The 16,118-nt window shown below is 36.2% G+C and overlaps 2 protein-coding genes across 3 annotated transcripts; both read right to left on the bottom strand.

The window, feature by feature from the left end:
* Nucleotides 1-2,276: 2,276 nt before the first annotated feature.
* Nucleotides 2,277-6,808, bottom strand: LOC104889252 (uncharacterized). Its single transcript, XM_048640558.2, has 3 exons — nt 5,947-6,808; nt 3,684-4,015; nt 2,277-2,869 (listed from the first exon to the last, which is right to left on the bottom strand). Exons 1-3 carry the CDS (start codon nt 6,537-6,539, stop codon nt 2,361-2,363), a joined length of 1,434 nt encoding a protein of 477 aa, XP_048496515.2. The 5' UTR covers nt 6,540-6,808; the 3' UTR covers nt 2,277-2,360.
* Nucleotides 6,809-7,721: 913 nt separating this feature from the next.
* On the bottom strand, nt 7,722-14,930 carry LOC104889251 (transcription factor bHLH48). Of its 2 annotated transcripts, XM_010674431.3 has the most exons (7): nt 14,193-14,926; nt 13,988-14,104; nt 13,809-13,874; nt 11,601-11,669; nt 10,689-10,760; nt 8,976-9,183; nt 7,722-8,287 (listed from the first exon to the last, which is right to left on the bottom strand). In XM_010674431.3, the coding sequence occupies exons 1-7, from the start codon at nt 14,637-14,639 to the stop codon at nt 8,250-8,252; spliced, it is 1,017 nt and encodes a 338-aa protein (XP_010672733.2). In that variant the 5' UTR covers nt 14,640-14,926; the 3' UTR covers nt 7,722-8,249. The 2 variants fall into 2 exon arrangements, with proteins under 2 accessions (XP_010672733.2, XP_048497550.1); XM_048641593.2 differs by lacking the exon at nt 8,976-9,183 and having other exon boundaries at nt 14,193-14,930.
* Between the last annotated feature and the right edge of the window lie 1,188 nt (nt 14,931-16,118).

Here is a 16,118-nt window from a genome sequence, read left to right as displayed (position 1 = left end):
CATCCTTCTCCCATTGTATTGTGTTAAGGCATGCCGTAGCTTTAGTAGCTAATGTTGAAGGGGAGTAGCAAAACCTTCTGATAAAAGGCATCTCAGAAGCTGAGTTGGAGTTATTAACCCAAGCCAGCCCTCCTGTTTTCGTTCTCTTATCCCATACTCCATCCACCTGTACGATAAGTATCCTTTGTTGGATTACTTGTTGGCCCAGTTTGGCACACTGAAACCCTGGCGGCGTAGTGGGATCTCTTGGATTTCGAGTTGGGTCGAACTGAGCTACAAAAATGGCATGCTGGTCTTCACTTACTTGAATGTGGCTAGTAATCGAGTGTAATGTAGGACGGCTACTGCGAAATACTTGTTCATTCCGTAAGAGCCAAATAGCCCAAAGGCCACCCACAAAAATAAGTAGCCTAGAAGTATGAGTGTCCTCTCTATGAAAGAATAACGTCCAATAAGTCAGCCATTCACGAAATGTGCCTTCAGTGCTTGCATTCATATGCAGTCCTAGATAGCACCTACCCCAGACCTCTATAGCAAGTGGACATTGACATAACAAGTGTTAAGAATCCTCAATATCAGCTAGGCATATTGGACATTCACTCGAACTACCAATATCACGGTTGAAAAGATTTTTAGACGTGGCTAACCCATTGTGCCATAACTTCCAAAGAAAAAGTTTCCATTTTGGCATGATGCGCAATCCCCAGAGAATACGAAAGAGCGTATTATCCCTGTTGGATGTCATGCTGCAGATATCGTTTTGCTGTTGGAGTAGTATTACATACGCCGATTTTGTTGGATAGTTGCCTGAGGTATTATAAGGCCAAAACTCTTCATCCCGTTGTTGCGGGTCATTAGGTAGCTCAATACCTTTAATTTGACGTGTTGTTTCTGGCTTGAATAGTCGGTGCAATTTGCGAATGTCCCACCCTTGTTGGTTCGGAAGAATTAAATTGCTTACCTTAAGGTTTCGGGCTTCCGATAACAAGGTCCTATCTCGAAAAACAGGATTTGAGCCGTTCATCACTTATCTTGCTACTTTTATAAACATTATATGATGAGAACATAAATGCTATATATATCAAAACATGAACACTATATACGACCTTGTCAAAAAAAAAAAAAAAAAAAAAACACTATATATAATCAATTATAGCCTTTAACTGTTAGAGTCTTAGAGATTTATCACTTCTTTATAAATAGGTCATATATAGACTTGTATGATTAATTTAAGTTGAAGCTATGATGTTGTGAAGTGGACTCTCTCTCCTTGTGATGGGTGCGGCCCAGGCCCATATTTAACAATTTATAATCTCAAAATAAAAGAGGAAAAAGTTAAGATGGTAGTGTTTGACGGTTAATTAAACAAATCTAATGTTATAATTTTTAAGATGAACCTTTGTGGTACATGGAGTGGCATGTTTATAATTAGAATGAAAATGAAAAACCATTGTTAATCTAAATAATAAATATATGGTCATAATATTCCTTTTTTGAGAAAATAAAATTCGGTTAATTCAAAATATCCAATAATCTATATATTTCCTCCGTTTCAATTTAGATGTTACGCTTTTAAAATCACAAACTCCTAGACAATTTTTGGAGAGGAGAGAGATAGAGAAAGAAAACAAAAGGGTCTCATGTGATAGGAGAGAGATAGAGATAAATTATTACCCAAAATAAAAGTGTAACATCTAATTTGAAACTTCTTAAAATAAAAAGTGTAACATCTAATTTGGAACGGAGGAAGTATATACATTCCTAATTGTTAGATCAATGTAACTTTAAAATTTCTTTTGTTATGTTAATCTTGGAGATGAAAACGATCCCCCCTCTAGGGTAGACCTTTTTTCTAACAAACAAAAAGAAATATGAAAGTTAGTTATAATCAACAAAAAAACAATTTAACCTTGACTATTGGTTTTCATCTGAAAAATCAACATTGAAAAATTATCATGTTTCAGTTAAGTAGAAACTAGGTGGAAAGTAACAAGATCATACTAACTGTTTTAGAAAGAAGGCATGGATAGAGCTTAATTGGTGAGTGTCTCACCTGAAGGCCTTTGAGCCTGTTGTCTTCTTAGCCTAGCAGATATTACACTTTGATAGTCCAGGATTAGACTTAATTATTGTAACCAACAATATATAAGCTTTATTGTGAATGTCATCTAGCTTAATCAGTAAACGACTAAACTCTTATGGGAGTTGAATGTCATCTAGCTTAATCGGTAAACTCTTATGGGAGCTGGTAGCCAAGACCTGGGATCAAATCTCAATCACATCAATGCCCAGGCTGTGAGCAGATCTCTTGTTATAATTACAGAAGAATGATGCAAATGTGCACGAAAGAACATCTTGTGCTATTTTCCCTGTAAATCTACTCCATCAGAATAGAAACTAGAATGAAAATTAAGAAAGGAAATGTTATTCACAGTGGAAGGCCTAAAATCCAAGGGATTATCCCATCCAACTGATCCATCTTCATACCATCTCATGTTCACATCCTCAACTTCAAATCCATCTATATATTCCATGATGATCCCTGCCATACTATGATTAACAAGTCCTGAACACCCCGGCCTGTAATCTACCAAACCTCCAACGTAATTCGTCTGTCTCCTGTAAGTTAGATCAACGTTGCTGAATTTCAAATCCCTGATAAGCCCACCTTTAGAACCTGATAAAAACACTCCATTTTCAGAAACTGCTGTAATATTGATGAACTGAATGTCAGAGATTGACCCTTCCTTCGCATTTGAGTCTCGTGGACATGTTGTAATGTAAATAGGCTCTGCTCTTCCCCACCATGATGGATCATAGTATCTCGTGCTGATGTTTATGTTGGAGAAGGTAATGTCTTTGACGTTACCTGCAGAAATCAAACTCCCATTAACTAATTAGTACAACTCCAAAGTTTCTAAATATGAAGTGATCCCTGATATTACTTGGAACTTCAGCAAAGATGATAATGCATGTCTTCAATACAAGTATTGTGTATTGACCTCTAGAAAAGACTTCTCTGACAACTTAAAATTGGTCCATCATTTATCAATGACCAAGAAAAGAAAGTATTGTACATTTACTCTGAGCATGTACTGGAATTGCAATTCAATTTTCTTTTCTGAATTGGATTTTTGACAAATGAATTCTGAGAACAGCACAAGTGACACAATATGTTAAACCCATTTGTTAGACCTACTTCCTTTGCGTCTCTATGTACCAATAATCCTTGTTTCCGGTTTATATCTTTTAGGTTTTTCTCCTACTCAATTATGATTTGAAACTCCTAATTTCTATGGTTTTTGCTTCATAGTCATTTTTATATAGATGTCCAAACACGAAACGAAGTTAGACAACAAATGGACCAATAGACAATAAAATTCAGAATTCAAATAGGATTATAAGAAAATCCAACAGAACGGATACTTGTGGGCGTTGGCTACCTAGTTGGTAAAGTTGTCTAAGACCTGAAATTGAATCCGTCTATATCACTGGCATCGCAGTTTTTCAATGCACCAAAAAAAAAAAGAATGAATACCTTTGATCTGTTGCTCAGTATTCATCATCTAGGGGCATGAACAACAGAAGAAACCACACTCATAACTCAATCACCTAGATCAATAGCACGAGAAAAATGTCTAGGATTGTTTCGTATAGCGAGAAAAAAAAGTTTCATAGATTACCTCCATCACGAATTTGAAGTCCAAGTCCTCTATGAGACTCAAAGATGGTTATATTGTCAAACAATAAGTGCACAAAATCAAAGGAGCTAGCACTACCGAGCTTGATGGCTGAAGATTTAGTTCTGATCCAAGAATCAGTAGCAGTTAAGTTATAAAGAGGTCTATTGTATGTCTTGGGACATATAGCATCATCACCTGTATCAATGTGGCATCTAGTGATGAGTGTGTTATTGGAATCTTGTATGTCAATCCCGTCATTGTTTGGCGAATCGAAATTCCCATAGATAAAGATGTCATGAATGGCAGTGTTATCACAGTCTACTATGTGCAAGCTGCAGTTCACAATCAACTTATTAAGATAACTTCTTCAATCATTTGGTTACAACTTACAAAGGGGTTATGGATGAAATGTAATTGAACTAAAATTAATTTTACTAAGTGAGTTTTATTTTTATTACTCATTAATTAACCTTCTTCTGGTTGTTCGAGTACCACCTTTTAGCACTTTATCCAACTAAACTAGCTGTCATCCACAATGATTCAACACTTTATCCAACTAAACTAGCTGTCATCCACAATGATTCTAAGACTTCTTTTTCCAACTTTTTGAGATTTCCGAACTTCCTTTGCTATTTTTTTCAACTTTTTTTACTTTTCTATTTTCTGAATGTTCAAGAAAGTTCTGAAAAAATAAAAAAAGTTCAAAATATTTAAGAAAAAATAAGGTAAATAGAATTATAGAACAAACCCTAGTCGCTACAATTCTTTTTTGCCTTGTGATCCCTACTTTAGAGGTGTTCGGCAACTAGCGCTTGTTCTGTTACTTAATTGCTATGTATGAGGAATCATTTTAGATACCTTAAATGATAAGGTGTCTGTATATTTTAGGTGGTTAAAATGATTAAAATTGATCAGTTAAAATCTGAGTGTAATTTTTGAAAACTAGCCTAAAATTTTAATAATTACTAATTTTGCCAAAGGGATTTGCCAACTTAATCAACTAATTTTGCCAAACATGTAAGTTAATTAGCTATATTATTAAATTGAGGTTTTTAGCACCTCTCTTCAGTTTCAACTAAGGGCACGTTCAGTATGACTGTAGTATCTGTTTTTTGGATTTTACATTTTTAAAGTCATATGATATATGTCTTATAATGAATAAAAAATTAAGGGTATTTTCACTAGATACCCCTAATTTTTTTTTAATGCACCAGGTACCTTCATTATTTCAATAAAATTCACGAAATGCCCTTAATGACTAACGGTGTTAAGTTTTCGTTAGTCATTAACCCTAATTAACTCTCTAACCCTAACTATTAAACCATAATCTTAACATCCTAATACCTAACCCCACCCTTAAATACCCAACCACCACCTTCCCCCCTCCCCCCACCCACGCAGCCCCCCACCCTCCCCCACCACCCCGTCGAATTCCCCGCCCCACCCCAACCCCGTCGAATTCCCCCCACCCCACCCCACCCCACCCCCACCCCCGTTGATATTGATTTCGAAAATGTTTTCGAAAATATTTGAAAATGATCTCAAAAAGGGTTTGACAGCGCAGTGGTTTGGTGTGGTATTTCGGTCTGGTGCGCAATGGTTCGATCTGGTGAGAGGAGGTGAGGTGGTGGATGAATGAGGGTGAGGTTTTGAGGGGGGGTTGCTACCAGGGAGGGAGGCTGCTGCCGAGGGTGGAGGTGGGGGTGGGTTGGGTAAATCAAGGGGGAGAAGAGCTGTTGCAGGGGGTGAGGGAGGGAGGGGGAGGGGAGGTGGTGGTGGTTGGGTGGTGGTTGGGAGGGTTAGGGTTTGAAGTTATGTGGTTAGGGTAGGGTTAGAGGTTAGGATTTAATTGATTAGTTAATTAGGATTTAATTAGGATTAGAGGGGTTAATTAACCCTAATGACTAACGGAATTTTATTGAAATAATAAGGTACCTTGTGCATTAAAAAAAATTAGGGGTACCCCATGAATTTGAAAAACCACAGTGATCCTTGGTGAAAAAATTGAAAAACTAATCAAATTTATTGAGAACATGTTGATTTTGAAAACTAGCAACTAAAAAATGAAAATCACTTTTTCTCGATTTCCTGCTTTTAATTTTTAGTTTTAAAAAAAACAACTAAATACGATAACGAATTGACCCTAACTTATCAGTTTCCATTTCAACTACCTTATCATTTTCCGTTTCAACTAATATTGGCAATTGCCAAATTGACCCAATGTAGATTAAAAAAAAAAATGAAAGGAGTGAGAGAAACGCACCACCAATAAGCAGGCTCAATGAGGTTAACATTAGAGACACCAACATTTTGACAACCAATAAAACCCACAAGTCTTGGTCTACACTCATCCCCTACACACGCACCCGTATGATTCCAGCTCACCATCACATTCTTCTTCTCATCAAATCTCTTCACAAACTCCAATCCCTGACCATTGATCTCCCCACCACCTCTGATCCCCACGTTATTAACCTGCTCCGCCAACACAACATACCATCTCTCCGACTCACTCGGATAATCCTCTAACTTTGTTCCCCCTAAAATTACAGCGCCTTCCTCTACGATCAATACGACGCCGGATCGAAGGTGGATTGTTGCTGTTAGGTAGGCCCCACGTGCTGGGAATACCACGTGGCAGGTACTAGGGGTTGGGCACGCGTTGATTGCTGATTGGATTGCTTTTGTGTCGTAATCTATGCCGTTTCCGACGGCTCCGAAGTTGGTGACGGAGATGGTTGTTGGGATGGAAGGGAGCTGGATGGCTGACGTGGTGAAATGTGATTGGGTTGGATAGATGAGGAGGAGTGAGAAAAGAATAGTCAAATCAAAATTCCAGAGAGAAAAGAATGGCATTTTCGATTTTGGATTAGTATACAGGATACACTATACACCAGTACACCACTGAAGTTTGGTTGATGAAAAGTTATACTCCACTTTAGATGGGATTTCATTGTTTAAGCAGCTTTATTCACATTATTTTTTTTTTTTTGAGGGGATTATTCACATCTTATTTTTTTTCTCAGTCAACGTTTAAAGATGCTTCTTTCCACCTAAAAAAACTTAATATTTTTAAAATTGAATTTATTAGTAATTTTTTCCATAATGCAAAAGTGGATATTAATTTTTAATTTGTCCTTTGAATTTTCTGCTCAAAAAAAAAGTGAATTTTAATTTCAGAAATATGCCCAAAAAAAAATTCTCTGCGTACAGTCCACATCGGACGGCGCGCGAGAAACTGTTTTTTTTTTTGTTTTTTCCCACGTAAACCGCTATTCACAAGTAGCGGTTTATATATATAAACCGCTAACCTGAGTAACGGTTTACCTGGGCAAAATATTGCAACCACATATCAAACTCTGGAGTTGGGGATTTCAGTAAACAACTACTTGGAGTAGCGGTTTTCATTAATGAACCGCTACTTGAAGTTGCGGTTCATATCACTCAACGTCAAGCTATGGACTGGGGGGTTCAGGGACCAGTAAACCACGACTTGAAGTCGCAGTCAATTAATATTAACCGCTACTTCAAGTAGCGGTTTTACTTGAATAGAAAAAAAATGCTATTACTTGATTTTTCTCAATTATGCAAGATCTTTTTTATTTCTCTCAATTTCTTTTCAAATATATAATTCTTATAATTATATCTTATACATAACTCAAAATATTAAGATTACAATTGTGTTTCGAAAACTTTGAAAAACAAAATGTAGCAATTAAAAAGAGATGGAGTAACTGATTACCCATCACCAACAAAAAAAAAACTCAAAAAAGAGAGCAATGTTACAGTAGGAGGTGGCACCAAAAAGAAATATGACATAAAAATATGCCTGTTTGTTTACTAATCTAACCAATGATCCTATGAACAAAATGGGGCATCAAAATAGAAGTACAATTCATAATCTATGAAGCTTATCAACTGAAGTTCTGACACCCCACGTCAAAATGCTCCAAAACAAAAAGTACTAAAAGAACCCAGGAAAAGGATCGGTTGCAAGAGAAGCAAGAACTTGAGGCATAATAAAGCAAGTACAAAAAATTCAGATCAATAAGCTTCTCTGATAACTAAAAAGGACACTGAACTGAGCACAATAAATAAGTAGAGGCAGCATCATGCTGTATCTTTCACCCTGTTTTTCAGTACATGAGTTTTGCAAAAAGGAAGAAGCATCACTACTGAGTACTGATTTTATTCACATGATAATAAGCATTCATCTGAAGCAAAACCAGGTAAAGATTCAGAGAATCGACTGAACTTAAACGCTCTTTTTGACAGCAGAATCGATCAGCCATCTCGCGCAAGATTCGGGACTGAATCTTTCATCATGTTGGTATATAAATATACATATATATGTAGAGTATGGTAAAATAGGTAGATTAACTAGCGAGCTAGATCTACTCTTGAGGGTTTCCAGTCCATATCTGAATAATGAAGACGACATGGAAACCCCATCCTGAAATTCTGAGGCCTAAACTCTTGTCTACTTCCCGGCTAAACTTCTAACATAATCATATTTGCTGGCTATATATACACTAATTGACTACAATACAAGCTTCATTATGGCCTTCACAGTTCCATTTTCAGCTGGCTTGAGTGCAATGATGCTGCATTACAAAAAGTACGATAGAGTCAGCTGGAGAATTTCTGGCATTTGAGACTTGACGTTATCCTATAAGCCAGTCAAGATTCAAGAAATTTTGATATGGTGTCAGACTGGCCCACAACAAAAGAGAAAGATATTTCTAAAAAAAATTGATGTCCAACAAGCACCAAGAGTCAAGCACATACTTCCTCTGATTTTTAATAAGTGACACGTTTTCCTTTTAGGGATGTCACAATAAGTGATTGGTGACACATAGCTCAAAGTAGTAAAAATATATTTCTCATTAATTACATCTTTGCCACCATTTAATTGTTTCACCTACTTTATTAAATAAGCCGTAAGCAGTGCCAACTTTCTGTCTCTAGGCTCCTTGGTATTCCCCCACTACATTCTATCACTTATTAAAAAACAAAGGAAGTATATTGGTTTGGCTTTTATTTTCGGCAGTAAAAGAGATAAATTGACAAAATGGATATTTGCAAAATATTCAACAGTATATGCACTTAAACATGAAAATTATAGTAGACCTCGGATCTATACAAGTAATACAACTATACATAAAATAGGACCTCAAAAAGCACAGCATAAATTGACAAGTTTTTTTGAGCTACTATATGTCAAGAAGCTAAAGTTATCATGGGAATCAATGCAGTGACTGCAAAAGATCTAACTGTTCTGAAGCAGTTTACCTGAATTTCCAGGTGAGTCATAGGTCATAAGTGAGTTCTCTGATGCAACTACATTACGGTTGTTCTCTTCCTTGACCCAAACTGGCTGACTTAAAGACTCAAGCTGCCATTGCTGTTGAAATTGTGGTCTGTCTCCCGTGACATGGATTTCTGGCCACATTAGTGGCATAGCCATGTTTGGAAGGTTGCAGTCCACCATAGATTCAGTCTGCAGACATGGAGGGCACATCAAAAACCATGGCTCAACATACTCAAGCCCAATGCTGCACCCATTAAAGCCAATAACCAAGAGCTGAATAGTACAATGTACAAACCCAGCACAGGTGATATTTTGGTTACCTTCTTTAGGGAGTTTTGTTGGAATTTGCGTAGGTAAATAACCAAAAACAGGAGATATTTTGGTAGGTAAATTAAGGCCTCGGATGGCAAAAGAATCTTCGTATGCCCCCGAAGATAGATTATTACGAGCGATACTTGCATTCAAGTACTAACACATAATTATAGACATGAATACATGCTGTGAAACAACAGAACAAGATGAAGATACTCATACGAGCCTGGCTGTCAAATCTCTATGAAGTACAACACTTCAGGGGATCTAGTATACAATAATTTCACCGAATTTCTGAATCCAACAATGCCAAGTGTTACAAAGGTTTACAAAGGTTATTGTCTGGTATATCTCCAGCCTGGTTACAGCACAAATTCAGGAAGACACAGAGCATACATGGGCCTGGATTGTAGGAATAGGTAATGACAAATTGTCCTTCCAGACTTCTCTTTTATACGCAATCCTAAAAGACAGAAAGATAGCTCAAAAGATTCCAATGTAGTACAAACTCAATCTAGTTATGTGGTGCTTGAAACCAATGCTGTGATTTCCTACTTTCAACAGAAAACTAACTGCGTCTCTATAGTCCTTGTGTGCCCGGAAGTTGTCATTCATTTTCCTCTTCTTAAAGTGATATTTTAAACTGTAGTTTTCCACATTACAGTCACTACCCTTCTTTAAGGAATTTTCTTGGAATTTGCGTCATGGAATAACCTAAGTATACTATGAGATTGTAAAGCATCAAGCACGATGTGAAGCAGTCAAAATTCCTTGTCTAATTCATTGCTTTGTTTGCGGTATTGTCAAAATCCCAATCCAAGACTGCTGAGTATCTCTATTATAACCTTTCTTTTGCACAGAGTTTTAGGAAAAATATTGTTGTGGGTCATAGAAGGAAAGAGAAACTATTATTTTATATTAAAGTTGAATGTATGTGTGATGAAAAGTTAGTGGTCTCATTCCAAAAATAGAAACAAAAGAAAGGGGTAACAATCTCATCGGTAAACTAATAACGATCGGAGGAAGTATAAGGCAACACATAGGGGACACCAAAAAGAAAACGAAAAAAAGAAGGTTAACTACCTGCATTAATTAAACAAAAAAAATTTAAGTAACCATAGCTTTATCTCTATTATAATTTATACATAAAAATTGTATATGATTTAGCAGGCATCGCGTGCATATAATACTAGTTTTGTTATAAGCTAACCCACACAGAGAAACAAACAACTGCTGGCAGACAGTATTGTCAAATAAAAACTCTTCATCGTGATATGCAGGAAAATTACCCTAATTCTTCAACCGCATTAAATAAATCCGCTTTCACAGCAAACTGATGATTTCCAAGAAAGACGAGAATTTTAGATAAGAGAATCACTTACTCCTCCCGAAATTAGGCTGTCAAGATTGAAATCAATTTTTGGATTAACTGCGGCAAGCCTCATTGACAGATACTGCAACAACGTGGTAAATATTAGACATTCTCACATTACGTAGATTAATCCAAGCAATAAGATTGTGTAAGAATTGATGAATCTTGAAACTATCAGGATAGCCCCTGTTGGATTCCTGGTTCAGAATTACTTCAGATTCAAGATTTCAAGTGGAATATAGATGAATTTATTGTACGATAGCTTACCATAATTAGATTACTTGACCAACTTTAATTCAAAAAGAGACAATTGTGAAAAAAATATTAAAGAAACAGTAAGGGTGCAAACTCTTCACTATTAGCCTTGACCTTAACTTATCGGAAATTATTGCCCCTAAACTTAACTTCACTTAACTAATTAGGCGTAGCGCATTAGCCCCAAAACTTAACTTATCTGAACTTATTGGTAATGAACTTTAACTAATACTTTCTCCTGTTCCATGATTCAAACAACAACTGCACTTTTCTGATCAAACTTCATAGAAGCTTTGGCCACAAAACTTCACCATTATTAAACCCAAAAAATCACCATTATATAGGGAAAAAAATAGTCATGTTGGATATTTTAGATTCATCTCAATGTATACTTTTAAATATCAATTTTTCATAATTTTTACTAATAAATAATTGGAGATAACCATAAAGAAACAAAGGAAGTATGAGCTTATTGTAATTGTACTTCATTTATGTGAACTTATCTTTCCACAAATGACAAGGAAAAAAGGTGAGAAGAACAAAGCCTAAGGCAAATTTAGGGGACCAATCTTGCATGGTCTTCCTCTATTCTATCACAAAATGGTATTCCTTGGTAGTCCCTTATTGTATGGGAAGTTGAAGAAACTTATAGCCAAAGATAAAGTACCTCCACTTGACGTTGCAAGTACTGCACATGATTGATTATCTCGTCCAACACCAATGCAGTACCCGAAATCTGCATTTTGTTAAAAAAGAGAGTACAAATAAGCCACCTCACTTCCCCCACAATAATTCAAATTCTGATATTCAGCAACAACAAATGCGATATACTACCAGCAAATTTACTAAAAATTCATGACACCTGCATTAATTTACTATGCAAAATTTAGCAACTCCTACTCTAAATTTTTACTGTTGTAAACTCACAACCTGTTAGAACCTTCAAAATACATATAAATTATACTTAAAAAACGAAGTTTGCATTTGATAAATCAGCACTGATGGTCCCAGAAAGCAGAGGACCTATGTAGTCTATTTCTGCCAGCCTGGGGGACAATTTAATTTGAACCCACTGATCTTTTCCAATTAATAACCTTTGGCCCCAGGACAGCACTACCATCATAGATGTGTTCCATTCAACTTGGGCACTGAACAGAGAATTATGGCCAGAGTTGTCCTCTTTGGTCCTTCACACTTCAGGAGCACCTAACATGTTCAATAAAGAAAATCGCAAACCCCCCCCCCCTCCTCCCTTGGAAAAAGAGAGATGACCATCACAAAAAACATAATTAATAAGTAGTACATTTTTTTTTTTTGATATATGTCCAGTCGAATAAATGGAAGGGTACCCCAAAATTAGGAATCAAACTCAGTTTAGCTTATGATGCTGAAGACTCAAATAGCAGATATTTCCTATTTTTTTTATTGCACCGTTTCGTTTTTCTCATTTGCAGAAACGCTTCTTTGAACGTCAATATCTCTAATTATGTATAAGTAAAAATTTAATATTTGGAATCCTTGCATTGAGACGAATCTAACAAGACCTCACTTGACTATTTTTTCTTATAAAATGGTGCGCGTGATAGCTTAACAAAGTTGGTTGATTAATAGCGTCAAAAACGAAAAGGTGCGATTAAAAAAAACAGAGTAAGTATAACAATGAGTCAATGATACTGTCTCATTAGCCTAATTATGGTCTGATGATGATTGAGAAGGAACTGGATCATAGATTTTTCCTTTCACAAGAAATAAATACTCCAACGGACCAAAAAAAGTATCATTTTTTACATTTGAGGTCAAAATTTTTCAATAAATCTGGTAAGTGAATCGTAGATTTTCATTTTTCTTTTCCGCAGGAAATAAATACTCCATTTGATCCAAAATAAGTATCATTTTCGTTATTTCAGGTCAAATTTCTCTATAAAGATATTGACAAAAACTATAGAAATTATATTGTTCTGGATGAACAAAAGCATGAAACTCTACTTTCTGCACTTCCTATATACTTGCCATTCACCAACCAAACAACTTCATATTGTTCCGCTTTCTAAGAACTTTTAATCCCCATATTTTTGTTATATCAGCCAAACACGCACTAAATTTCACCTTCTATTTTCCTATTTGCATAAAAATCACGTCATTACTAGTTACCACTATAATTTCTTTCATGCTAATATAACTCCCAAAGCCAAATAACGTAATCTCCAACAACCATATGAACCCGGCATCCCACGCCATTAGAGTTACACTGTTACAGTCTAGGGAGATTGTCTCGAACCCTTTGGATCTACCAGATTATTATGACTAGGAGTACAAAATATGGCATATAAACAAAAGGGAAGGGGAAAAACAGATACTACAAGCAAGTGAAAAGACAATAATACCCTTGTTCTGAAAAGAGACACATAACAAACCCTCTGAAAACGGCAAAGTGAAAGGTGAAATGAGAAACCCAGAAAATTACACTACTAACCAAAGAAGACACTTTCCTTGCTAAAAAAGCAACTCCTACTTTATGTAAAAGGTGACAACGACTAATACCGTTATCAACTTTTAAAACATAATATAAAACCTCAAAAGTAATTATCATTTACCAAGTTAGTCTTAATCATAATCATTCTGCCTTAATCAACCTCTCATAATCACCATCAAATCAAAGCATAAAAATGTCCAAAATTGATATACGCGGCAGCTAAAAGTGGAAACGTTAAACAATAATTAAGCATCAACAACCCTAAGATTAACGCGTGATTTTGTCATAAATTCCGAAATCATATAATAATGTACTCCGTTTCATATAATTATATTAGCCATTAGGGTTGCATATATCAAAACCGAACCCAATTAAAACACAAGATGACAAGAGTTGGGTTACCTTGTTGCAGCCTGGGACCAACTCCTGCAACAATTTCATCCTCGCATTAATTTTCTCTCTCCTCGCCTGAAATCATACAGAAAACAATAATGACATAATTAAAACCTAATTAACACCTAATTAAAAATCAAATTCGTTAATTAAGAACTCAATTAGCAAAAAAATTAGAAGCTAATTACTCGTTCAGCTAAGCTATGGCTATCAGTCGCTTGACCTCGTCGTGCACGAACATGAACATACGGAAGCTTCTCTCCATCATCCGACGTCGTTTTGGTCTTCTTCGTCAATCCTTTACCCTAAAATTTCATAATCCACATAATTAGCAATCAATTAAAATATCCGAAAACCCTAGAAATTACAATTAGGATAAGAAATGAGTAAAACCTTCTTTTCTCTCTCCTTGCGCTTCAATGGCTTCTCTTTCTCTTTGTCACTCTCACTACCAGCCGTAGGATCAGACGAATTAGGGTTAGAGCAACTATCCAACGGTTCAGATTTAACCTTAAACTCCGGCGAATCTTCCGTCGCAAAAACAGAATACTTAGCGGCTCGTTCAATTAACGCGCGATTAGAGGGGAAAGCAGGAAGAGAGGAGAGAGAATGATTGTAAGCACTAACACGGTGTCGTTTCACAACCTCACCACCACCATTACCACCACCATTACCACCACCGTCATCGTCGGTTAAAAGCTCCATAGCTTGAGTAGGGGGTAATTCAAGAAGAGCAGTAAAGGAATTTCCATTTTCCGGAGCAATTATCAACTTCTGAAATTCATCCCCAAATTCTGGGTAGTTCACGGATCGAATCTCGGTGCCAGCAATTGAGTCCATTATTAGTATTTCTTTTTGGGTGTTATCACTTAAATTTTAAGAAATGTAGCCGTTGAAATGGGAGTGTCATCTAAAGTGGAAGTTGGTGTGAGAATGGAGGTAATTTGGAGTTTTAATGGCTGCTTTATTTTTTGTAATTTAGAAAGGTGAGGTGGGAGAGAGAGAGAGAGAGAGGATATAGGGATGGTGTGAAAGCAACGTAAAGGGAGGGAGGAGAGAGAAAGAAGTGGGGATGTTTTTTTGGGAAAGGAGAGGACTGATGGAGGGGTCGGGTTGCGGGTACGGAACAATCCGGGACGATATAGTATATGATTGTAATTGGATATCACGACCCGTCCTTTTCTTTGCATTCATTACATAATACTACTACTCGTATATGGTGATTTTTTTAGTGCACTATTAGGTATAGTCTATAAGTCTATAGTTGAGTTAGATCATTTTGGCCCGATCTGGCTCGCTTCTGGGGCGGGCTTTGGGCAAAATTTTTTGGTCTGCGGGCTTGATGTTTTTTGCTTTAGACGAACTTTGGGACAAGTCAAAAATGACTTTTAGTCTATTTTTTGGCCAACCCGAAAAGTCCGCTCATTTTGGCCTGAAATAGTCGGCTTTGGGCACAAAATTTTGGCTCGGCCCGACCGATGAGAAATTTTTTTAGGTGCGGCTCGTCCCGCCCCATGATCACCTCTAGTCTATAGAGATATTTGATAACTTAATCCATTAATAATTTATAGTAAAATTACTTCCTATGCTTCTTGAATAGATATTTCATTTTCACTTTTGCACGATTTTTGACTACTTTTTCTGATGTATGTATAAATTATAATGTTAATATATGAGATGTTGTTGGATTTATTTGAATGTATATTTTCAAGAAATAAATTTTTATATATTTTTTGGAACAAGTTATTAGAGATAATAATGGTCAAAGTTGTGTGTAGGCAAATATGCAAGTTAAAATAGAGTATTTATTTATTTTAAAAAAAGGGAATATTAGAATTTAGAAACACTTTAATGGTTCTATTGAGATTTGAGCCTACTATAGAGAAAGAGATTACCCTATATAAGCTCGTATTGTAGGGTCCACGAGTCCACCTACAACTTCACCATTAGTATGATATTGTCCGCTTTTGACCAAGTCCACACAGATTTGTTTTAAGTCTTCTTCCCAAAAGGCCTCATACTATAATGTAGTTGATGAACTCTTATAAACTAGGTACACTAGTAGAAAAATGTTGATTTGCCTTTCTTAAATTGCGTCGTCTAACTGGAAAACAGACGCAAAAGTATAGGGGAGCATCATTTGCGTCGAATTTTATGGGTGTCCGACGCAAATCATGCTTCATGTGCGTCGGATTTAGGGTGCATTAGACGCAAAAATTACAATAAATGGGTGCGAGATTCATGTGTGTGATCGGATTCAAATTTATGTTCGACGTGAATAATTAAAGCCAATGTATAAAATGAACAAAGGATTTGCGT

The sequence above is a fragment of the Beta vulgaris genome, chromosome 3, assembly GCF_026745355.1.
Source record: "Beta vulgaris subsp. vulgaris cultivar EL10 chromosome 3, EL10.2, whole genome shotgun sequence".
NCBI lineage: Eukaryota > Viridiplantae > Streptophyta > Magnoliopsida > Caryophyllales > Amaranthaceae > Beta > Beta vulgaris.
Note: the sequence above shows the minus strand (reverse complement) of the source record. Positions and strands in the feature narration are given on the sequence as shown.

What these genes read in the sequence shown, in the direction of transcription:
- LOC104889251 (XM_010674431.3), bottom strand. Translation starts at nt 14,639, where the DNA reads ATGGACTCAATTGCTGGCACCGAGATTCGATCCGTGAACTACCCAGAA. An exon ending in GCCATAGCTTAGCTGAACGA is followed by an intron (nt 13,875 to 13,987) that starts GTAATTAGCTTC and finishes GTATGATTTCAG; the next exon opens with GCGAGGAGAGAGAAAATTAA. An exon ending in TGACTCACCTGGAAATTCAG is followed by an intron (nt 8,288 to 8,975) that starts GTAAACTGCTTC and finishes TTTGTAATGCAG; the next exon opens with CATCATTGCACTCAAGCCAG.
- LOC104889252 (XM_048640558.2), bottom strand. Translation starts at nt 6,539, where the DNA reads ATGCCATTCTTTTCTCTCTGGAATTTTGATTTGACTATTCTTTTCTCA. An exon ending in ATTGAGCCTGCTTATTGGTG is followed by an intron (nt 4,016 to 5,946) that starts GTGCGTTTCTCT and finishes TGTGAACTGCAG; the next exon opens with CTTGCACATAGTAGACTGTG. An exon ending in ACTTCAAATTCGTGATGGAG is followed by an intron (nt 2,870 to 3,683) that starts GTAATCTATGAA and finishes TGATTTCTGCAG; the next exon opens with GTAACGTCAAAGACATTACC.